Below are 23,615 nucleotides of genomic sequence, written 5' to 3'. Positions count from 1 at the left end.
TCTGCGCTAACAGTAGGTGGTCTGGTGTTCCTCCTGTGTCTGTCTATGATCTATGAAGGTTTGTCCTTCAAACCTATTGCACTCCTCTGTTTCCAGATTTCCCATTTGAGATCATTTGTCAAATACGATAAGCCTGTTACCCACAGAACGGGCTTAGTGAGTGTTATGGCTTAAACACTGATGCTTAAGTTCCCCCTCTCATACCAGGATGTTCTTCCTTTGTAAAGCTGCTTTGCAGGGCTTTGTCTCCTACCATAGCTCCCAGTCGCAGTCTGATGTCCTAGGATTCTGGGTTTTTTTAATTCTTCAGATGGTGAGAAGGTATGAGGGTGACTTTTGTGGGGTACCTTGGATTATTCATAGAGGAAGTGGGGTTCCCCAGATGGCTTGGCCTCTGCAGTTGATTGGCACATCCATATTTCAGTCATCTTAAGCTTTTTCCAAGCCAAAGAGCCAGGTGTTGAGCAGGACAGAACAAATGGATGTGTGCATGTGCGCAGACAATTCAGAAGTCAGCTTTCTGATGAGGCTAGCCTGGGGTGGGATCTGTAGTTGCAAAGAGGGGAGGCATTGCCTCCACCATGCATGCAGGTGATGAGAGACTGTTTTCACCAGAGATTAATGTTTTCATCTGCTTGGTTGTTATTTTATTTTCAGTACTTAGAAATGTGCATTTAGCTATGAATGTTTCAAGTGTCTGGAAAAGATCATCAGACTTCATTCCTGCCTCTCTCCCATTCTTTTGCCCCCTGGTAGTTAGGTGTACATGAGACCACCTATGAGACTGTTTGACTGCTGTAGTAATGGAGTATGTGTATAAGAGTATTTAAAACAGTCATAGCAAGTCTCCTTGATTATTAGAAATAACCCATTTATAAATGAAATTTACAGTTGGCTTAGATTTAATCCTGATTTATTTTTTTAAATAAGATCTTCTCACAGGTGGTCAATCCCAAGCCAGGTTTCGCAACATGATTCACATACATGGATCTCGGTGCCTGCGAGGGATGTTACAGCTTCTTTGCCAGCAGATGTTTGTGTGCTCTTTGTCGCACGAGCCGACTGGCAAGTGCTTGCTAAAGTAAAGCAAACGCCAAGGTGTTAAGTTGTTGTGCACTGGCCTGAGTCTTTGGCACAGTGAAATGCTTACACTCATTTATTAAAAGACTCGTCATTCCCAGTCTGCACAGCAGCTCATTTTTTAAGGACACTGTCAGGATTCAAGCTGTTATTTGAGCAAGCAGTCAGCAGGGCATTTTATGTACGTCTGAGTTGCTCATCCTCACACCTACTGCCAGCGCCGCTTGCTTTTAGCTGATCTTCCCCTCCGCCCCTCTATTTCCATTCCTTGTCAGGGTTGCATCTCGAAGGCAGCAGAGCTACCGGCCCGCCCCATGAATTTCTCTTGAACCTCAGTGTCATTCCCTTTTTGTTGGCTTTTCCCCCTCCCCAAGCTATTTTTGTTCTTATAAAAGTGGTACCCTAGACCATCACTCCTCCTTGCTGGCTAGAAGTTTTGGGAAGGAAGCCTCATAAGGAGATAGGCCACTGATAGAAAGGGATGGGAGGGAGTGTACAGCATCCCCAGATTCATCACTATCTTATTCCCATCTGACTAATTGCTGCCCTTACTGTGGGGTAGTCAAGCTGAACTGCTTCAGCATTTGAACTACCTGTGGACACTCAGTTGGATGTGGGAGGAGGGCTGTTGGGAGTAGTGGTAGGAAGAAAAGTGGTCTGGGTGTCTCTGCACACCTGAGTGATGTAGGTATTTGAGTATGATCATTCCTGTATAAAATGGAAAACATGACATATACATTTAAATAAGAATATATGTAAGTATAAGCATATATTTATATATAAATATATAAGCATAAATGCATATAAATAGAAACATATTTAAATAAGAAGCCAAACTTTGAATTTTGGAGCATCTTTTTTCCTTTGGGTGGCTTCCCCATCTCTCTGATGCCTGGGTGGAACGAGGCTGTGTCTTAACACTGGAGCAGTGGTTCTCAACTTCCAGGGGAGCTGTGACATGGGTGCCTGCTGCAAAAATGGATCAGAGAGAGCAACCGCAGCTGGAGCCTGTGCTCCTTCTGCACCTTTGCTGCACATGCTCCTGCTGAAAGAAGAGCTTGGCAGATGGGTCTGTCCTGCACCCCTCTGTTTCTGGGAGCAGCACACGGTCGGATCAGCAAGGGCTGTGCAAGAGCCAAATACTCTGGCCTCAGCTTTCTTCATTGCCCATCTGGAGGGATGATGCTGAGCTTTGGAGCCCTTTACACTTATCAATCAGAGGGGTCCTACTGGGCTGGAGCAGCTCTTTGCACGGCCCAACTGCGGGAACTGGGTGCAGAGATCCCCAGGGCAGGTAAAATCCAACCTCCTTCCACCCCACAGGGGCACAGGGGAGTTTTGCCTAGGAGACTAAACTAGTTACCCCTCTGCTCTTGCCAGAAAACCCTAATACAGGTGAGAAGGTGGGGCAGCCCCCTGGCTGAGAAGTACTGAGGCAAGCGAAGGCAGTGGTTCTCAATTGGGGGTGGGTACCACCACATTTGGAAAAGTGGCGGAGGACACCCTGACTTGAAAAAGATTGAGAACTGCAATAGAGGCTGCCACGTCTTTACATACAAACACTGACTGATCCTCCTCATAACACCCGTCACCTGGGAGGAGCTGGGCCATTCCCATTTTCCCAGATGGGGACCTGTGCCATGGAAAAACAAATCCAATGGCCTAAATTTGCTGAGTGAGTCGTAACCAGAAGTTCAGACTTAAAACATTACTGGCTCTCCACTCCGTTCACATCCTTAGATTGCTTCATGTTGGTGTAAAATTGGGCTAGAGTATCACTGCAGAGCATGGTAGAAATCTCATCTGAAAGCTGCATGGAGGGTAGGATAGATTGGAACCTTGTAGACCAAGCATGGTACATGTATATACATGTACATATATACATGCACATGTATAGCACAAGTGTGGGGCAAGTGAAGCTCACTTAAAGTTACAGCCATCCCCTCTAATGATGAGTAGGCCAGAATAGAGGGTGTAGCAAGACACTTGTCTTGGGTAACATGATGACAGACACTATAGAAAAAAGCTGGGTAGTCGGTTCAATCCATTCACTGCACCTCATGCTTTTCCTTTCTCTCTCTTTCAGGCACATGCACATGCTAACCACATTCATATATTGCTACTGTCAGAGTGGCCAAGCCAGCTGACCTTAAAAGATTAACCTTGACAAGTCTGAGAGCAGTTTGTAGCGCTTCTGAGTTATGCACTTGAGTTGCGAGAATGTGGTCTCCTCCACTGTGGAGGGAAATCGCTTTGAGAGGCTTACTTTAAAAACATTTAAAAAAATTAAAAAGCTGCTTTGCTACTCATGAAATGTGGAACCTGGCAGGTACTGGATTAAATGATAAAATGTGAACTTTGAGTAGGAGTGAAATGAGGATTCCCCAGCTGTTAAGGGGCCGTGTGGTGCACCAGGGAGGTGAAATATTTAAATATTTGTGGGAGTGTTTGCATCAGCAGTGATAACTTCATGCTCTCAGCCTGCTGCAGGGGAAAACGGGAGTCTTCTCGGTACTGTTGGCCACGGGTTAGAAATTCCACTGTTGTGGTGGACTAGCCTACAGGGTTGGTGGTATGTTTGAAATGGTCTGTGTTAGGCATCTGTTGATGGACACTGTACATGGAGGCTGAACTTGTCTTCCCCTTGCTTCAGGTGAGCTGAAGAAAGGTGTGGGCTGCATTTGCACTAGTATCTCATCCCAGAACTATAATCCCTTTTAAAAAAAAAAAAGAAACATGAGAAATGATCTGTTCAAGGTGGGAGCTGTGTTATACATGGTGCTGGTAGCTTTTTTTTTTCTCAGCTGGAGCTTGCTGCTGGGGAACCTTCCCAGATGTTCCCCCAGGCGCATCTGTGCCTGCCCTTCTCTAGCCTAGTTGAAAAGCTGAATTAGAAACATGCAAAATGAACAGTTAGTGCGTGTAAGGAAGGCTTATCTTTTCAGCATAGTCAAGGTGCACGATCTCCAGATTCTCAAATCATATAATAACAGAAGCATTTCCTTTGGTCTTCCTCTAGGACTCCGGAGCAGTGTCCAAGCGTAGTTTCTTTGCTCTCCGAGAGCTACAACCCACATGTACGTTATGGGGCAGCAATGGCTCTGGGCATCTGCTGTGCTGGGACTGGAAACAAGGTAAGGAGAAAAAGCCACCAGCTCCCGCGCCAAGAATCCTCCTTCTGTCTTGCTTTCTGGAGAGACATTCATGCAAAAATGTCACATGAAATAAGTGCATGCCTTACTGACATGACCTCCAGCTCCTGCAGCAGTTGGTAGTGGGGAAAGGTATGTGTGTGTGACCTCCTGCCTCAAATTTCCTTACCTTCATCCTAGATTTTTTTTTCTTTTTTATATGTCCTTTATGTAAACTTTGATTACTGATGGAATTTTTTTTTCATCAGTCTGTGAGTGCTGGGTGAATTGTTTATCAATAAGAATCAAATCCTGCCAAGCCTGTTCATAATTCACATGATAGCCACTTAACAAAGTAAATTGCCTGAAATTAATATTCATTGAATATGCTGTGCTTTAAATATCCAAGTGTACTTGGGGAATTAGTTTCTTTTCTAGAGGTAAGAAGCGTATTGTTTTAGTATAATGAATGGAAATATATTTTTTTTAATTGCTCCAAAGGAACTACATTTTAACCAACCAAAATAGTAGACCTCAGGTTTTATAATGAACTCTAAAGGTCATTAACATAGTTTCATAGTTAGTAGGGTCGGAAGGGACCGGAGCAGATCATCAAGTCCGACCCCCTGCCATGGCAGGAAAGAGTACTGGGGTCAGATGACCCTGGCAAGGTGATTGTCAAGCCTCGTCTTAAAGACCCCCAGGGTAGGAGCCAGCACCACTTCGCTTGGAAGTTGGTTCCAGATCCTAGCCTTCCTGACCGTGAAGTCATGCCTCCTGATATTTAGCCTAAAACTACCCTCTGCCAGCTTGTGACCTTTATTCCTGGTCACTCCTGGTAGTGCTCGGGGGCACAGGGACTCCCCCAGTACCTGCTGGTCCCCCCGACTAGTTTGTAACAGGCCACTAGATCCCCCTCAGCCTTCTCTTTTGGAGGCTGAACAGGTTCAGGTTCCGTAGCCTCTCCTCGTAGGGCCTGCCCTGTTGTCCCCTGATCATGCGAGTGGCCTCCTCTGGACCCTCTCCATGCTGGCCACATCCCTCCTGAAGTGCGGCGCCCAAAACTGGACGCAGTCCTCCAGCTGCGGCCTGACCAGTGCCGCATAGAGGGGGAGGATCACCTCCCTGGATCTGCTCGAGATGCATCTGTGGATGCATGCCAAGGTGCGATTGGCTTTCCTGACCGCATCCCCACGTTGCTGGCCCATATTCATCTTGGCATCAGTGATGACTCCAAGGTGCTTTTCTGTCTCTGCAGTGACAAGAAGGGAGTCCCCCAACCTGTAGGTATGGTGCCAGTTCTTCCCCCCCCAGGTGCAGCACTTTGACATTGTCGGTGTTAAATCCCATCCTATTCTCATCCGCCCACCCCTGTAACCTGTCTAGGTCTGATTGCAGCCTGTTCCTCCCTTCTAGCGTGCCCACATCCCCCCACATCTTTGTGTCATCAGCAAATTTGAACAGGATGCTATTTACGTCCTTGTCCAAGTCACTGATGAAGATGTTGAACAGTGCGGGCCCGAGAACCAAGCCTTGGGGGACCCCACTGCCCACGTCCCTCCAGGTCGAACATGACCCATCCACCACCGCTCTCTGGGTGCGGCCCTCCAGCCAGTTGGCGACACATCTGACTGTGTAGGTGTTGACACCACAGCCCCCAGTTTCTTGATGAGAACGGGGTGAGAGACAGTGTTGAAGGCCTTCCGAAAGTCCAGGAAGACGATGTCCACTGCTACCCTGCGTCTAAGGATTTGGTGACCTGGTCGTAGAAGGCCACCAGGTTGGTCTGACAGGACCTGCCGCTAATGAACCCGTGTTGGTTGCCCCTAAGCATAATCTCCCCTGGTGGCCCCTCATGGACATGTGGCAGGATAATTCTCTCAAAAAGCTTCCTGAGGACCAAGGTAAGACTGGCTGGCCTATAGTTTCCGCAGCCAATTCCCTCAGCACTCGGGAGTGGAGATCATCCGGACCAGCTGATTTTAAATACATCCAGTCCCTCCAGAAGTTCCCTGACTAGGTCCTCCCTCACCCTGGGCCTGGGTGCGCCTCCCCTGGGGCCTGAGGGAGGCCCAGTGTGGGGACTGATCCGGTCCCTGCTCAGGAAAATGGAGGCAAAGAAGTTGTTAAGTAGGTTAACTTTGTCGTCTGGTGTGACGATCAAATTTCCTAGCGTGTCTTGCAGGGGCCCCACGTTACCCGGTGCCTTCTTTTTGCCCCCTATGTATTTAAAAAAGGACTTATTGTTGTCCTTGATCCAGGTCGCTAGTCCCAGTCCCATCTCTGCCTTGGCCTTCCTGACCACCCCCTGCAGCCCCGAGCAACCGCAGTATAGTCCTCCCTGGGGATGGCCCCTCCCTGCCATTGGGTGTACACATCCCTTTTCGCTAGAAGACATTCCCAGATGCTTTGGTGGCCATGGGGGCTTTTGTGCCTTCCTGCCCCATTTTGATCTGTGTTGGGATTACCTCCCTTTGAGCTTGGAGGATCGTCTCCTTAAGGAGCGACCACTCTTCTTGGACACCCGGCTCCCCTCCCCTCCGGGACCTCGGTGCTTCCACGACTATTCTCCTTAGCTCGTTGAAGTCTGCTCTCCTGAAATCTAGGGCTGCTGCCTTGCTGCAGGCCTTTGCCACCTTGCGCTGGATGGTGAGTCCCAGCAGGCGATGATTGCTGTCGCCCAGGTGGTTGAGCACCCGCAGCCCAGTCACCAGGTCATTGCCTGTGGCCAGCACCAGGTCCAACAAGGCGTCCCCCCTGGTGGGGCTGTGCACCTCATGGGTTAGATGGAAGTCCTGCATTTAGGCTAGGAACCTACGTGAGCATCATTTGCACTTTTAAGCACCATCCCTTTCTCCAGCAGAACTCCTTCCCAGCCGGTGCTAGTAATCCATTTTCCCATCCTCTGATATCCATACACACGCATGAACAATGAGACCCAGATTATGAAGTACACACGGTTGCGACATGCTCTGTTTTTTTGCCTTTAGCTGACTTGCCTGTGATGCTTACTAGCTTAGAAAGCAGGCTGGAAGCCGTGGCACTCAAGATCCAATGTTCTTTGACATGTGGCATCTGACAAGTTAATTGAATGGAAATGTTCTTAGTCCTACAATCCAAGTCTGTTTTATTTCCAGTTAATTTGTATGATCACGATAATAGAACTTGCCTGGCTGAGGTTCTGTACTTTATTTCTTAAGTAAAGATCTGAAGCATCTGTTTATGTTGGAATGTGTCTTCTGGGGCTTCTTTCACCATGTTTTAAATGCTAAGTTGGGAGATTGGAAATCAAGTTAAGCTTTTTGTTAGGCTGATGAGTACTTCCATTGCACACAGTCCATAAATAGTATGGAAAGCGTGCAATCGTACAAATGGGGCACAAAGCAGTATATGCAAGGAGATACAACCCAACCTTTTAAAAGCAACCACATCAATACAGAAAGATCACATGGCAAAAAGTAGGCCTGATTCTCAGTGTAATTCCTAGAATTAGTGTTTTATTAGTAGTTTGATTTAAATCAAGCTGCCTTTCTCAGTGAGTTTCCTACTGACGTATTTCTAGGTATCTACAGCTGTGGTGGGGTTTTGGCAATGTGGAAGCCTGCACAAAAGATTGTTAGCTAGATTCCATCCTACTTGCTAGAAAGTGCTGGCATAGTGATTAAGGGATAGGAGTATCCCACCACAGGATGTAGTCTGAGTAATGATCACGTTTGTTCACAAGCCCCTGCATTCTGCGTTTCTACACCACATAAATACTACTCTGCGGGCGTATCATTTGGAGACCATATGCATGTACAAGCAGCTATACAATACCCTTTTCTGATGGGTTATGCACATCCCCTGAACCTGGAGGCGCCCTGTGTGGAAATGTAATTTTCAGCTGTAGTAACTCCTTCACACACCATACTGACGCTCGCTTTGGAGAGGAACAAGAGCCCTTTTTATTCATTACCAACATGCATTACAATAGACTGTCTCTCCTGGATAGCTCTTGCGACTTTTCACAATCCATAGTCAGTGTCTGGATGATGCTTGTTGATAAGTGCTTTAGAAATGCATTCTTTTCAATACGTCTGTTAGCTTTGCACATGACCTGGCCAAGAAGGTTTCTGATGGCAAACCATTGAATCTGAAGAAGCAGTCGTACCCCTTAGCAATCTCCACTCATAGAAGGGCAAGCAGTGTATGTATAATTGATGGAAGAAATCTTTATTAAAGACTGAGAGAAAATGTCAGGAATTCTAACCTGCAAAATACTTCTTGCATTCTTGTTTACAGCTGGAACAAATTTCTGTAATTCTGACACTAGCCTTTGTTCAGCAGTTAAATTCCTTTCATAACTTTTTGATCCTTGAATGAAAGCCTGCTGGGAGAAAAGCAAAATTCTCCTGTGTTTGCTCTGATATTAACAACGGACAAAATGTAGATAATAAGTAAACTGTAGTTTTGGCTCTAATCTAATAAGCTTGCAACAAGCCTGGTGTTTGAAAAGTAAATAAGGTTAACATGGAGGGGGGGTGTTGTTTTTGTTTTTAGGAAGCAATTAATTTGCTGGAGCCAATGACAAATGATCCCGTGAATTACGTGCGTCAAGGAGCTTTGATTGCATCTGCACTTATCATGATCCAGCAGACTGAGATCACCTGTCCAAAGGTAATTGCTTACACCCTGCCTTGGAGTGGGGAGGGGAAGTGGTCTTGGACAAAGATGATGTTTTAGAGGCTAGATGTGCTAGGTTCTGTACATAAATTTCAAGAGAGCGAGCCTGATTATATATACTGTGTTTAATTTAGTACTAATCAGCTTCTGGGGTGATGATTGTCTGGGAACTGCTGATCATAGCCATGCATCTGTGGCTCCTCCTTCACTTTCAGCCAGAACAGTTTTACTGTGTAGTTGCTGAAACTATCTCGGTGAGCAACCTGCAGGTGCCACTCCCGGCCCCCCAACTCCCACCTACTTGTGACAGTGGTGGGGAACTATTTACTGCCTGAGTCCACTTGTACTTTTAGCAATCTCCTGAGTTGTGCTGGTCAAAAGACTTTTTGTATCTTGACAAAAGTGCAGCCAGAGATGCAACAAACACAAATAAGGTGCTTTAAAGGGAGTGAAAACTGAGAAGACTCCTTTCGCAACAAAGGACTACACCCCCTGATTTTTGATGAATATATACAGGTACTTTCTCAAGGTCAGGAAAAGAGCTGCATTGGCATGTGCAAGATAAAAAGCATAAATGAGGGTTTAAGTGGTTTATAAGATTGACAGGGGAAGCAGGTGACCATCACATCTTAAAAAAAAAAAGGAAGCGGTCTTTATAAGCTGGAGTTTATGGACTCAAGTCAAATAATTTCCTGTGTATAGAACTGTAGGAGACACGAGCAAGACGGACACCCTTAAAGGAAGAAATTAAGCTAAAATCAAATATCCTGACACACCACTATCCCTGTTTCTGACCCAAAGGTCACAGCAGCGCTTGTGGCTGATCAGACCACTGCTGAGAGCAACCGAAAGCCAGCCCCCACAGAAAGTGAAAGGGCATTTGTGTAGAGTTGCCAAACAAAGGGAGCTCTTAAGGGAATATTTCCAGACAGATATAATGGAGCATATAAAAAGATCTCCTTAAGGGGGTTGTGGACTTAAATATTACGAGAGCTATTTTGCATTTATAGCCTAGTTCACCAACTCTCTCTCTCTTCTTTCCATCTCTTATCTCTCTGTGAAAACAGGAATAAGAATTTAGGATAGTTTCTCAAGCTGTCCTTGGATTACATGGTCAGTTAAGAAGTTATTTATTGTCCATGGGAAACTTCTCTGGAGCTGTTTGTCAGTCCAAAGAGAAATTTTTTAGTTGGATGCTGAAGTTAAGAATGTCGACAGTCTTTTGGATGATGCAATCTAGTCTCTTTGGATTATTATATTGTGTTCCCTATTAATGTGTGTAAGCACCTATGTTTCTACTTTAGCAGCTAACCCTAGGCAGCTTGGATTTTACATGAAGCCAGGATTTGAATAGGTTGTTTTGAGTGGAGAGGAGGCTAAGAAGGTCTTCAGTTCAGTGATGGGAGTATTTTCAAGTATTGTGTACGTGAGAGATGATCTTTTTATATATAATTGATGTAATCCAAGACCACCTTTGTCAGAATGCTTCATCTTGGCTTATATCTAACCTTTTAGCCTTGGATTATATAGTCTTGGGTCTGTATTTAAAACTGACCAGAGCTGAGAGCTAAGTGGTTCTTAAAGTTGAAACAAGGTCTAGTAAAAGGTAGAAACTTGTGTAATAAATTGTTGTGACATTACTTTGAGAGTCAGGATTTTTTACACTGTTAGCATACATTGGTATGTAATTTGATTGCCATTGTTTTCATCCCCCCCTTGGTATATGTACGCACAAAAATTGAATTTTTATACTGTTGGATTGTTTTTTGACAGAAAATAGCTTTCCAGCTACATGATTTTTTTTTTTTGCCTCGACTTCAATTTTTTATAAAACTAGAAATCTAAAATGTTTGGGCTTCTATTCCAGAACACACCTGATATTCAGGTTGTTTTATTGCCGGTGTATGTATGTGCATGCTTTTATGACTGTTATTTTCATCTTTCCCTTCCCACTGTCATGTTTTGAAAACCAAAGCTTTGGGGTTTCTGTTGCAGAAATCAGTGGACTAAAATCCGTTTTCATGGAGATTTTTCTTGGAGGGTGGGAACAGCTTCCTGGCCAGTTGTAGTCATGAGCTTTTTGGGTGACAAGGATATAAGAGCTAGTATGCATGCAGATTTGTCTATAGATCTGATTTCATAGATGCCTAGGGTTGGAAGGGAGCTATTAGATCATTGAGTCGGATCCCCTGCTTTGGGCAAGAAAGAGCGCTGGGGTCAAGCAAACCCAGCCAGGTGCTTCTCTAATCTCCTTTTGAACACCTCCAAGGTAGGGGAGAGCACCACCTCCCTTGGAAGCCCATCCCAGACTTCGGCAACCCTTACCACAAACAGTTTTTTCCTGATGTCCAACTTAAATCTGCTGTCCTTCAGTCTATGGCTGTTGTTTCTAGTTACTCCGAGGGGTGCCCTGGTAAGCAGAGTATTCCCTATTCCCTGCTGACCACCACCCCGCCTCCCCCCCCCCAATGAGTTTGTAGACAGCCATGAGATCACCTCTCTGCCTTCTCTTGCGGAAGCTGAAGAGATTCAGGTCCCTCAGTCTGTCTTCATAGGATCTTACCTGTAGGCCCTCAACTGACGAGTGGCCCTCCTCTGAACCCTTTCCAGGTTATCCGCATCCCTCTTGAAGTGTGGCGCCCAAAACTGGATGCCATACTCCAGCTGCGGCCTGACCAGTGTCGCACAGAGAGGAAGCATCACCTCCCTGGACCTGTTCGTGATGCACCTATTAATGCAGGAAAGAGTGTGGTTAGCCTTACTTATTACCTTGTCACATTGGTGACTCATGTTCATTTTTGCATCCACTATGACTCCGAGGTCCTTTTCTACTGCTGTGCTACTTAGTGTGGTGCTTCCCAGTCTCTAGGTGTTTTGGTGCTTCTTTCTCCCCAGGTGCAGTGCCTTGCACTTATCCCTGTTCAATTCCATCCTGTTCTGATCCACCCGCTTCCCCAGTCTATCCAAATCCACCTGAATTTGCTCCCTACCCCGCTGGTGTGTTTACTATACCCCATAGCATAGCGTGAGGCACAAATTGTGTTGGATCCACAAGTGACTGGCCAAATGGCTCTTAATGGAGCTTGTCTGCTGAAGACAATGTTGGAATGATTAATCAGCTGACTTTGGCCATCACTTCTTACAAGTCTACTTTGAGGAGTATAAAAGAAGGAAGCACAAGGAGATTTGATTTGTTAATCTATTAAGGAGATTTAAATGCAGGAGAAAGGAAAAATGTATGCATCTTGGCTGCATTGTTGAGCAGAGCAGTGCACTCCATGGAAAAACTCTTCCCAGTATTCTCTAAAAATGGCAAGTGTTAGTAGCTCCCACATAATTCAGAGATGCGAAGGAGCTGAGATATGCAGGGTTGGGCATTAATTCTTGAGTCTTGTAGTTTAATTCACAGAGTCTGAACAATACAAAGAGAGCCCTGACAATACACAGCCAGGCATTAATGTTATAATTGGAAGCAGTTCGTTTTTGGAATGTGTGTCAGTAGGGATCCTGGTTCAAGGTCTTGATGCCTTGTGTGCATGAGATCAAACTTTTTTTTTTTTTTTTTTGAGTAGCAGTGTTCACTTGGGGAGTGCATCTGCTCTGTGTCGCCATGCACCCTCAGACAAGGACACGGGGCAGGATGGCAGCTAGACATCTTTCTTTTCTCCTCCCTCCTGTTTCCATACCACCATGCCTTGCGTAGCAAGGTGGAACCCAAAAAGCATGAACCTCCTGGTTCTCAGTTCAGGCTAGAAGCTCCTGAAGGCATTTAAAGTCTTGAAAATGTCTCCGGTACAATTGTTGGCAACTGCTCCCGTTCTGAGCAGTGTCACACCAGTAAAGACGTTCTTTGGTCGGCCCCAGACCAGCAAGGGCCTATCTGCAGGTTGGTCCTCCAGTCAGTGATGAAATACCCACAGGTAAGGGTGACAACAGTATATCCCTGGCTGGGATGCTTGGACCACCTGCTTGCATACATGTACATCATGCGACTTGCCAGGCTTTCTCATATGACCCCCACAACTCCCCATCAAAACATCATATAAGCATTTCAGTCATGGACACAGCTGAAATATCGTGTCGCAGTTGGGTTCCTAGTTGCACTGCTGTCCTTCGCTAGGTTTTGATTGAGTGCTGTCAGGCTTCAGGTCTTCAGCCTCCTCGAACAGCATTCGACGGTTCACACAGCCCCCTGTGTATCCTCTGCGGCTATTTCAGCTACTGGTACAGAGCACGCGAGACCAGGAGCCAGAGAGAGAGTTGCATGCCTGTTCCTTACCTGAGCTTAACCTCTCTGTTCATAGCCCAGACTTATTTCCCCATTTCTAAGTTAGAAGGAACCAACCTTAGAGCTTGCAGCAAGCTCCCCTCAGTCTCCACGAGAGTCTTCCCTGCTTGTCGGCCTCCCTTGGTTTCTTCCTTTCAAGGGTGCCACTGGTGCTGTGCAATGTTAGCACTGTTAGGTGTGCAAACATAATTCATAAGATAAACCCAGAGATTTCAGGTAGGAATTCATCATTGTATTCAAAGCGTTTGGACCCGTTGTGCTCCAAGTTCTTTGCAACAAAAGAATTGCCTGCTTATTTTTCTGTATTAAAAAAATGAGTGCAAATTAGGAGCTGGCACGTTCTGAAGGGTGCCTTGAGTCTGAAAAGGTTGATAACCACTGCTCTGTCAGGATCATTCTTTATTTTCCTGCTCTGGTCAATAACCCCGGTACCCCATTCACTTATCCCTGCCTGAATACACCAAGTTAATAAATAAAGTAACCTGGTATTTAATATCTATTTAAAAAAAAAAAAAAAGAATATTTTCTCAGTCCATTGTGCCCTTGCTCCCACTATGTATAGGATGTTGTTTGCAGAGCACCTTCTTATCCTCAAAATAGTCACTCACCCTTCCTAATGGTGGCCTTTCAGCTGCAGATCCTATGACCAGGGTCTGAGTACATGGCCTTGATGGGCATAAAACTCAACTCCTGTGCACAGCCGTATAGTGGGATCTGCCTCAATTCCAGCAGTTCACAATAACAATAGAGTAAGGAATGGGCTTGTATGTATGTATGAAATTGCTTCTAGCAGCAGCCCTATACTCTTCAGTGTTGCAAATGAGCCTTTCTGGAAATAGTTGCTGTAAAGTAATGTTTGGACTAAGCAGAACTGTTTGAGTGGCATCATGGTGATATATGCTACAGCATGGCTTATGAAATGAGTGAGCTGAGTTAATTTGACTGCCAAATTGTCCCGTATTATTTGGACTTTAGCACTGGTTGGAAATTGCATTTTCCCTTGTCTCCTTCTGAGCACTCTGCAGACAATGCTTTGTTAAGCTACTGGTTTAAGACTTAATGGCTGTTTGCATCTTGGACTCCTAAAAAGCTTATAGATTAGGACAAATGCATTTTCTTTACCAAAACAATGTAAGGTGAGGTGCCAGAACAGTTAGCAATCTCTCTGCTGTTTGTTGTACCCACTTCTCACTTTGCTGGCAAGTGAAGTGAACTCCTCTTTTGGAGGTGGAGAGAGCTACAGGTTTTCACCTTATTTGTAGAGTTTTGTAGCTTGTCTGCTTTAGTCTTAGGTATGCTGTTAGCTTTATTATCTGTCCTACCTCTAGGAAGGAAACAAATAGTATCACCTTAACAGTGCATAAAGATTGCTCAAACAGTCCCTCTCTCTCTCTCTCTCCCTCCCTCCCTCTCTATATACACACAGCCTTTTAAATTGTGCTTTTTCTTTTCCACATCTGTACAGAAATGTCCTTGCTGGCTTGGGGGCAGCCTCACTGAAGTATAGATTGCAAAAGCACTACTCACTTTCTTTGGGCAAATGGATTTCAATAATTTAAATAAAGTCTTGGCTCTGCTGGGAGTAGTCTGGAAGTTACAAATTGTTCAGAAAACCACACAGACAAGCATAGGCATAAAACTGATGAAGTCTTTTTGGAATCAAAACCTGTCTCCTCTTCCTAGGGGCTGCAGCCCTGGGAGCAAATCCCACAGGTTGTTTTTTTTTAACCTCTGTCGCTACCTGTAAATGTAAAGAATCAAACCAGTATAGGATTGGCACCCATAAAGGGTTGACTTTGAAACTTGGTTCCCCATTATAGATACAATAAGACCATCATAAAGTGAGGGTATGACAATTTCTTTAGGCATCTGTAACCTGCAAGACTGGTTAGGAAAGCCAAGGGCGAGCAACGTTGCCTGTCCAGTTGACTCATTATAACTTTGCATTTGGGTCGGTACCTTCATGGAGTTGGACAGGGCGCTGTTCAGGCCAAACTCAATAGTTTCAATTTGGGTTTGTCCATTCTTGTTCTGAGGCCTCCATGGCCTAATGTGAGAGCTCTGTTCTGGGGCTGGGTGATCATCAGACAGGATCTGGAAGGGCATCAGATTTTGGTGTGAAATGCCTGAGCCTGGATGTTGGCATCTTGTTGAACTCTATTTACAGTAGGTCGCCAAAAATCTTCCTGGAGAGGTACAAATTCTCAACGCTGGCAAATTTGCCCCTACATTGCTCTCTCACAAGAGCATTATTCAGTGACTTCTAAGCTCAGACCCCTATCATTGAAGCCCTGGCTCTTTTGCATATTTTATGGAGCATCTGGCAGCCAGACCTGCTTCACCAGCATCAGCTAGGAAGACTGTCAATGTTTGCACATGATATTGTGAAGAAATGGTTCCAAAGCACTGCTGTGTCTGAACCTCCTTCCTGAAGTGTCAATCCCAGTGCTTGATAAAGAAAATAGAAACTTCATTTGAGGCTTTGGGAAGAAGTTTTTTTTTTACTGTTTACCTCTTAGCCCCACTCTTGTTGCAGTGATGACTTCAGGCAGAAGCCTGTGGGATTCAAGTTTAAGGTCTCACCCTTTTATTAAGGCCTGCATCCCAAACGCAGTAATTTTTTTTCCAGTTTCCATTTTAACCAATCCATTAATTTCCAAATGTTCTTCTCTAAACTTCATTTATCACTAAGAAACAGTAGGATGAATAGCTTAGCTGCTAAGAGCTTTTAGCTATTATTCAGAGGCGGTGTGAAATTTGTCTAAAATAAATGTAGTTTATAAGGGTCAATCTGAAGGGTTCGCTGGAGCTCATCTCGACTCTCAGCTTCTCCAAGTGGATAAAACTTCTGCTGCCTGATCTGAAGCATTTACAACAGTACCAGTGGCTGACGGCCTCAGTTTTCTATAATACCCAAATGTTATGATCACCTGTAATAACCCTGAAGACATCTCTGCATCTGAAGACATTGAAATACACGCTTCATATTGTCCAAACCCCTTGCTTAAGAAGTTTGCAGATTGGTTACATAGATGCTTTTCTGCTACTTAGATATTCATTTTATGCTTTTATTCAGAGTATTTTTCTAAATCTGGTTCTCAGTGCTAGACAATCATTTTGTTACCCTTAACCAGCTCTTAACTACTTAAAAATTTACTGTGTACAATACCATATTTAAGAAAGGGAAGAAGGAGGATCCAAGGAACTCCAGACCAGTCAGCCTCACCTCAGTCCCTGGAAAAATCATGGAGCAGGTCCTCAAGAAATCCCTTTGTAAGCACTTGAGAAGAAGGTGATTAGGAACAGTCCGCATGGGTTTGCCAGGGACAAGTCATGCCTGACCAACCTGATTGCCTTCTATGATGAGATGACTGGCTCTGGGGAAGCAGGGAGACTGGTGGATGTGGTGTACTTTGATTTTAGCAAGGCTCTTGATACAGTCTCCCACAGCATTCTCCCAGGAAAGCTAAGGAAGTACAGGTTAGATGAATGGACTGTAAAGTGGATAGAAAACTGACTGGAGCACTGGGCTTAGAGTAGTCATCAATGGCTTGATGTCTGGTTGCCAGCCGGTATCAAGTGAAGTGCCCCAGGGGCTGGTCCTAGGGCCGGTTTTGTTCAATGTCTTCATCGACGATCTGGAAAATGGGATGCAGTGCACCTTCAAATTTGCAGATGACATCAAGCTGTGGGGTGCAGTAGACATGCTGAAGGGTAGGGCTAGGATTCAGAGTGACTGAGACAGATTGGAGGATTGAGCCAAAAGAAATGATGAACATGGGCCGGCAGTGTGGGGAGGCAGTTAGGAAGGCCAGCCGCACCTTGTCATGCATCCACAGATGCATCTCGAGCAGGTCCAAAGAGGTGATCCTCCCCCTCTGTGCGGCACTGGTCAGGCTGCAGCTGGAGTACTGAGTCCAGGTCTGGGCGCCGCGCTTCAAGAGGGATGTGGACAGCATGGAGAGGGTCCAGAGGAGGCCACTCGCATGATCAGGGGCAGCAGGGCAGGCCCTACAAGGAGAGGCTACAGGACCTGAACCTGTTCAGCCTCCACAAGAGAAGGCTGAGGGGGATCTAGTGGCCTGTTATAAACTAGTCAGGGGGGATCAGCAGGCATTGGGGGAGTCCCTGTTCCCCCGAGCACCGCCAGGAGTGACCAGGAATAACAGTCACAAGCTGGCAGAGGGGAGGTTTAGGCTAGATATCAGGAGGCGCTACTTCACAGTCAGGCCAGCTAGGGTCTGGAACCAACTTGCAAGAGAAGTGGTGCTGGCTCCTACCCTAGGGGTTTTTAAGAGGAGGTTAGATGAACACCTTGCTGGGGTTGTTTGACCCCAGTACTCTTTCCTGCCATGGCAGGGATCAGACTAGATGATCTGCTCAGGTCCCTTCCGACCCTACCTACTATGAAACTATGAAATCTCATGAGGTTCAACGAGGAGAAGTGCAAAGTCCTGCACTTAGGAGGGAGCAATCCCCTGCACCAGGACAGGCTGGGGGCTGAGTGGCTGGGCAGCAGCTCTGCAGAAAAGGACCTAGAGGTGACAGGGGACAAGAAGCTCAATGTGATCCAGCAGTGTGCCCTGGTTGCCAAGAAGGCTAAGGGCATCCTGGGCTGCATTGGTAGGAGTGTTACCGGCAGATCGAGGGAAATGATTCTTCCCCTCTGTTCAGCATCGGTGAGGCCACATCCAGAGTTGTCTGGTTTGGGGCCCCCCAGTACAGAAAGGTTGTGGATAAATTGGAGAGAGTCCAGTGGAGGACAGCGAAAACGGTTGGGGGGCTGGGGCACATGACTGGTGAGGAAAGACTGGGGGAACCGGGCTTACTTAGTCTAGAAGAGAAGACTGAGGGAGGATTGAATAAAGCAGCCTTCAACAGCAGGTTGCAAAGAGGATGGTCTCCGTGGGGGCAGACGACAGGACAAGGAGCAATGGGCTCAAGTTGCAGCAAGGGAAGTTGAGGTTAGATACTAAGAAGAATTTTCTCACTAGGAGCTGGTGATCTCTCCATCCTCGGAGGTTTTGAAGACCCACGTAGACAAAGCCTTGGCTGGGATGGTATAGTTGGGGCTGGTCCTGCTTTGAGCAGGGTTTGGACTAGATGTGACCCCCTGAGGTCCCTGCCAGCCCTAACTTTCTATGATTCCAAGATGAGTTGCTTCTAGTTGATGTCCCAGCTGTGGGATCTACGCTGGCAGTATTTGAAGGAGAAAGACTATGGCTTTCCAAAGAGTTGCCAGCAGTGATCCACACACCTCACTTTCGAAGCTTGACTTGACAGGTTTTTCGAGTACGTGAGAAGGAACTGAAGTTGGTTGGAGCCAGCACTTAAAGAAGTTTGTTCTTGAATGTTATGTTCTCTGGGGGTTGCGCATTGCATCAAAGGCCAGGTTGTGGTTGTTGACTAAGCCCCCATTCAGCCTTGCCTTACCCATTCTGTTGACTGTGCATGAACATTAAGTGTTGGATGAAAACAACCTCAGCACTGACTTTGCATCCATTTTGCAAAGACTTTATTTGCCAGAAAGCTTGCTGCCAATGAACTCTCATCTCTATTTGCATCAAATAAAGCCAGGAGGGAGTGCTGCATTCTGCTTTTTGAAGCAGATACACTCAAGTATGTGAGCCCAGGTTGTTTTCTCAGTATTTCTGATGTTGCATGTCAGTTGTTTTTAGCTTTATTAAAAATCGGTGATGTATCTTTTTGGCCTTTGTGAATTATTAAGATGGTAAACCGTATATTCTTACCAGGGCTAAAGTGAGTCACTGCTTTTGTTTTAGTGAACTCCTGGAAGCGACCCAAATGAAATAGGTCTGTCTAAATACTATAAAACTTTTAAGTGCCAAGAGGTCCTGCGGGAGATAGAAGGGTTTGTGAGCTTAATGGCACATTTAACAGTAATTTAAATAGGAGATTTTTTTAGTGTGTTCATTGTTGTGACATCTGGGTACATGTCACAACTTGAAAAAAAGCACCAGATGAAAGTAAGCTGCCCTTGCTAGCTCCAGTCACCATACTGCTCCAGCAGTCTTTCCTGCCCAAAGCAGGGGGGGCTGGACCTGATGACCTCTGGCAGTCTCTTCCAGCCCTAAACTTCTGTGAATGTCATTTCAGAAACCGGTGGGTGAGCCACACAGTGATCATCAAAAACTACACATGTAAGACTGGTAAACACATGTCTAGGCAAAATATTGGAAAGAGGGAGCAGTGCTGCTGGAAGCACCTTGATTCCCCTGGATGCACTGCCAGCTCGAGAGCCCAGTCCAAATGTTGTTAGGGTCTTAACATGCTTGGTCAACTGCAAGATGAACTCGTGGAGTGTGGACTTGCATTCATTCGGAGCCATTTCAACACTCATTAAACAGGCAGCAGCTGTTGCATTTTAATTGTGCAGTTTGAATGAGCTGAGAACGATTCAGATGTAGCAGATATGCTCCAGCTTTAACTCCAGATGAAACCCCTTTTGAAAGGGCTCCAAATGTCCATGTACCTACACCCCTAGGTAACTAATACAAGTAACTAACTCTAAACCTCCTACGGTATTTGCCCAAAGTCCGAGTGGCTGCAGCAGCAGGAGTCTGTACCCTGTGTTTAAGTCAACGAACTGCATTAAGACACGTCTGAGACTTCTGCCTCGGCCGTGAGGTTTGTAGGCAATCATCAATCCTCTGGATCATGGTGTAGCTGTAAGGGGTCTAGTCAGGTGCCCAGTGGGTCCTTTGTGGCTGACCAGCCCAATTCGAGAGCGACACAGTTTGTTACACGTTTCACAGGTCCATGTTGTAACTCAGGGTCCAGACATTCCTGTCTGCAAGTCTCTGTCATTTTGGCCAGTATAGATCACACGCATGACCTTCAGTGCGTACGTTTAGGCAAGAGAGTGGAGGAGCGGGGCCTCCCTAGACACCCCCCCCGGGCTGGCCGGAGGACTCAGTTTCAGTGGTCTGAGTCCAGATGTTCAGCAGTCCCCGGCTCTCCCCATTTGGCTGGGGCTGCCTCCCCAGTGGTAGGCTCGCAGCTCCTTGGCTGGACTCAGTGCACATGATGCCTTGCTGGCTGACTCTGTTCTGTTAAAAGAAACACAACTTCCACTTGAGTGGGCAGCAGCATAAGCCATCTTTGGACCCACTGCTACTCGGGGACACCCCGGGCTCGGTGATCACCCTCTGCCGGAAGCGAGCTGTTCCCTGACCCAAGAACTACCTTTCATTTCCCAAGCCAGGCCTTTCTGCCCTGAGAGTGGAGGCGCTCCACTGTCAGACTCCAGACGCCAGTGTGAACATTAGCAGTTCTGCTGAATGTCTCCTTGCTTCATCAAGGATCTGTTTCTCTGAAGATTTGATTACGGTGTAAATTCCAGATCACGGTCTTTGGGGTCAGCAATTTTTCAAAGCCTCATAAGAACCGTCAGTTTTTTGTAAATGACCTCAACCCAAAACCCAGGGCCCGGAGCCACAGGAATGAGGTGGCAATATTGTAAACAGGGGGCAATGTAATTTTAATACTCAGACCAGTCCCTTGGACATAGTGCATCTGTTCTACTTTCTGCGTGCGTCCCTGTTGGTTTCAGATAGCCTTGACGGCAGCCAAAAGCAATGCTGGCTGCTGCTGCTGTTCCTTTGTCCCTACCTGGACACCCTCGATATTGTAGAAGCCACACTTATAATTGGAAACCTCCATCATTTCTGAAGGAGACAGCTGTTCAGAGACTTACACTGTGTCAGAGCCTGTGAATGGGAAGAGCAATAGGAAATATTAGACTAAATGCAAACAGAGGTATTTTTTGGAGAGCAGCAGAGGTATGGCATAATAAACATGAGTCTGAGCATTTATGTTTAAAAAAAAAATCTAAGCTTTAAATAAACTCAGGAAAGTATGAAAAAAGCATAAAATGGAGTTTTGGGGTTCTAGGCTATGTTAAGAGCAAATATTTTTTTTATACATACTTACTTAAATTGCTCCTTTATTTAAGCACCATCATATATAAGGACATGTAGGGTGTTTTCATACTTTTTTTTATTGAAGCAATTCTAAATATGATGGGGAATTAGCTGAGGAAGAAATGGTAATTAACTTGTCTGGATTTACCGTTCCCCTGGGAAGATTGAATAACAGGAGTAAATTGCATCTTTGCAAATTTTGGGGGGCATCCTTTGAGTCCCTGTTCAACTTTGTGGCCCTTTGCTTAAAAACAACTGGTCTTTCACTACCCAGTTAAAGGATTTTAATTTATGTGCAGATCAAAACTGCAATTGTTGTTACAGGTGCATTTAACAAGTGGCGATTACTGATATGAATAGGTGCGACTGATATGAATTAATGTCTTTAACCCTAATGATGAGCCACTGGTCTAGATCTCCTCCTGATTGAAATCATGCGTCTCACTCGTTTTGTGAGAGGTGGCACCTGTCAAAACCCAAATGCGTTTCTTTATTACTGTTATCTCAGTTTCTAAATAACTGTGGTCAAGAATCACCATGGTGAAATGTGGTAGGAAAGTCATTTGCTGTTGTCTTGGAATGAGATATCGGTTCCTTTTGGCTCAGAAGCATCTCGCTCCCAGTTTTCTGGGCTGTTTTGAGCTTTCTGTAAACATTTTATGGCAAAGTCCAGTGACATTATGTAGTAAAAGCTGTCGTGGATTCCAGTCCTTAACTGGACTTCACACAGGTATATTTGGATCCTTTAGAAGCTGGGCATATAAACTTGGCGTCCATTGCTCAATGGATCTGTCTATTGATCATAGAACAATAGAAAACGAGGGCTGGAAGGGACCTCAGGAGGTTGCATCTGGTCCATCCCCTGCTTAGAGCAGGACCAACCCCCAACTACATCATCCCAGCCAAGGCTTTGTCTACCTGGGTCTTCAAAACCTCCAAGGATGGAGACTCCACCACCTCTCTGGGTAGCCTGTTCCAGTGCTTCACCACCCTACTTGTGAGAACATTCCTCCTGATATCCAACCTTAACTTCCCTTGCTGCAGCTTGAGCCCGTTGCTCCTTGTCCTGTCGTCTGCCCCCACTGAGACCAGTCCAGCTCCAGCCTCTTTGCAGCCCCCCTGCGGGGAGGTGAAGACTGCTATTCAGTCCCCCTCGGTCTTCTCTTCTCCAGACTAAATCAGCCCAGTTCCCTCAGTCTCTCCTCAAAAGTTACGTGACCCAAACTTCTAACCATTTTCATTGCCCTTTATTGGACTCTCTCCAGTTTGTCCACATCCTTTCTGTAGATGTTCTGTGTCTTGACAGGCGTGTGGGATACCTGATCGTATGACTGCAGGGGCCAGAAACTTCTGATTTCTAGTCCTGCTCTGAGCTTGTGATGCCCTTTGGCATAATGTTTGGTAGGCAAAGAAAAAGCCAAAGGGATCTTGATTGCAGGAAGTCCTCCTGTCCTTGCAGTAGTTCCTGATGTCTGCATGCTTGTTGCGAAGCATCCCTCCCCAGCACACCTAGCAGCTGCAGTTGTGCAAATGCCTTTGAGGACTCCTGATGTTCATATCCCACGGGCCAGCAGTGTTCCTGGGAGGGAAGACGGTTGCTACCTTCCAAAACTTGAGACCCTACCTTGTGGGGCAGGGTTGGACAAACCAGCTAGACTAATACAGTTCCAGTACTTGCAGCTTTTTGTACCACCTGCGGCCAATCCCAGCCATTATACATTGTCCCTCAGTGGCCAGGAGTCCTAGTTTCAAGCCTTACAGCAAATCACTGGTGAAATACCTAAGAAGGACATTATGTCTGGACATAATGCGTCATGAACACACTGTGAGCTCAGGATAGTCTAGTCAGTGATTTTGCTCATCCTTTTTATCTACTAGAGACGTAACTAATGAGTCAGAGCAAAAGTACGAGGCCCTCCTCCACTCTTCAGTCTGGAGCAGCTCAGACTGTTCTCTGGAGAGTAACATCCTTTCTGGCTCTGATGGTTTGGTATTTATGAGGGTTCAGGAAGTATTTCATGCCTGGACGTGGTCACTGGCTGTTGATAGAGTTACAGAAATGTAAGTGTGTAAGAAGTGCCGTGCTAGGTCAGCCCCTAGTTCTGTCTAGCCCGGCATCCCCCTTCACTGGGGTAGAGAGCAGATGCTAAGGGAGGGTCTATCCAGACAGTCCTGTTTAATCTCCTCTCATAAACTTATTCTGTAGTCCTCTTTTGAACGTGCTTAAATGAATAAATATCAGGACCATGGTTGTGGATGAGCTGCCCAAGGTTATGCTCCCTTCTCAGTAGCCTTTCCTGCCATAGGGGCAGCTGTAATGTGTGCATGGATAGAGGACTTGGAGATAACCAGCAGCAAACTGACTTGGGGAGGAGCGGCACAAAGCCTTGTACAGTGGATAAAAGAGCTGGGAGACACAGAGGCACTGGTGGGGTGTGCTGAACAGGGAGCTGTGTCACTTGGGGCAGTCAGTATTGGAGTCTCCTCAAGGTCCAGCCTTGGGACAGATCC

At 46.0% G+C, this 23,615-nt stretch overlaps 1 protein-coding gene across 1 annotated transcript in view; it reads left to right on the top strand.

The window, feature by feature from the left end:
- Positions 1–23,615, top strand: part of PSMD1 (proteasome 26S subunit, non-ATPase 1) — a 115,542-nt gene that overhangs the window by 70,486 nt on the left and 21,441 nt on the right. The window contains exons 17-18 of the mRNA XM_090055386.1: positions 4,100–4,214; positions 8,751–8,867. Coding sequence (XP_089911512.1) covers positions 4,100–4,214; positions 8,751–8,867 — 232 coding nt within the window. The remainder of the gene's footprint in view (positions 1–4,099; positions 4,215–8,750; positions 8,868–23,615) is intronic.

This window comes from Crocodylus siamensis, chromosome 6 (genome assembly GCF_052110815.1).
Source record: "Crocodylus siamensis isolate JL-2025a chromosome 6, ASM5211081v1, whole genome shotgun sequence".
NCBI classification, from domain to species: domain Eukaryota; kingdom Metazoa; phylum Chordata; order Crocodylia; family Crocodylidae; genus Crocodylus; species Crocodylus siamensis.
Note: the sequence above shows the minus strand (reverse complement) of the source record. Positions and strands in the feature narration are given on the sequence as shown.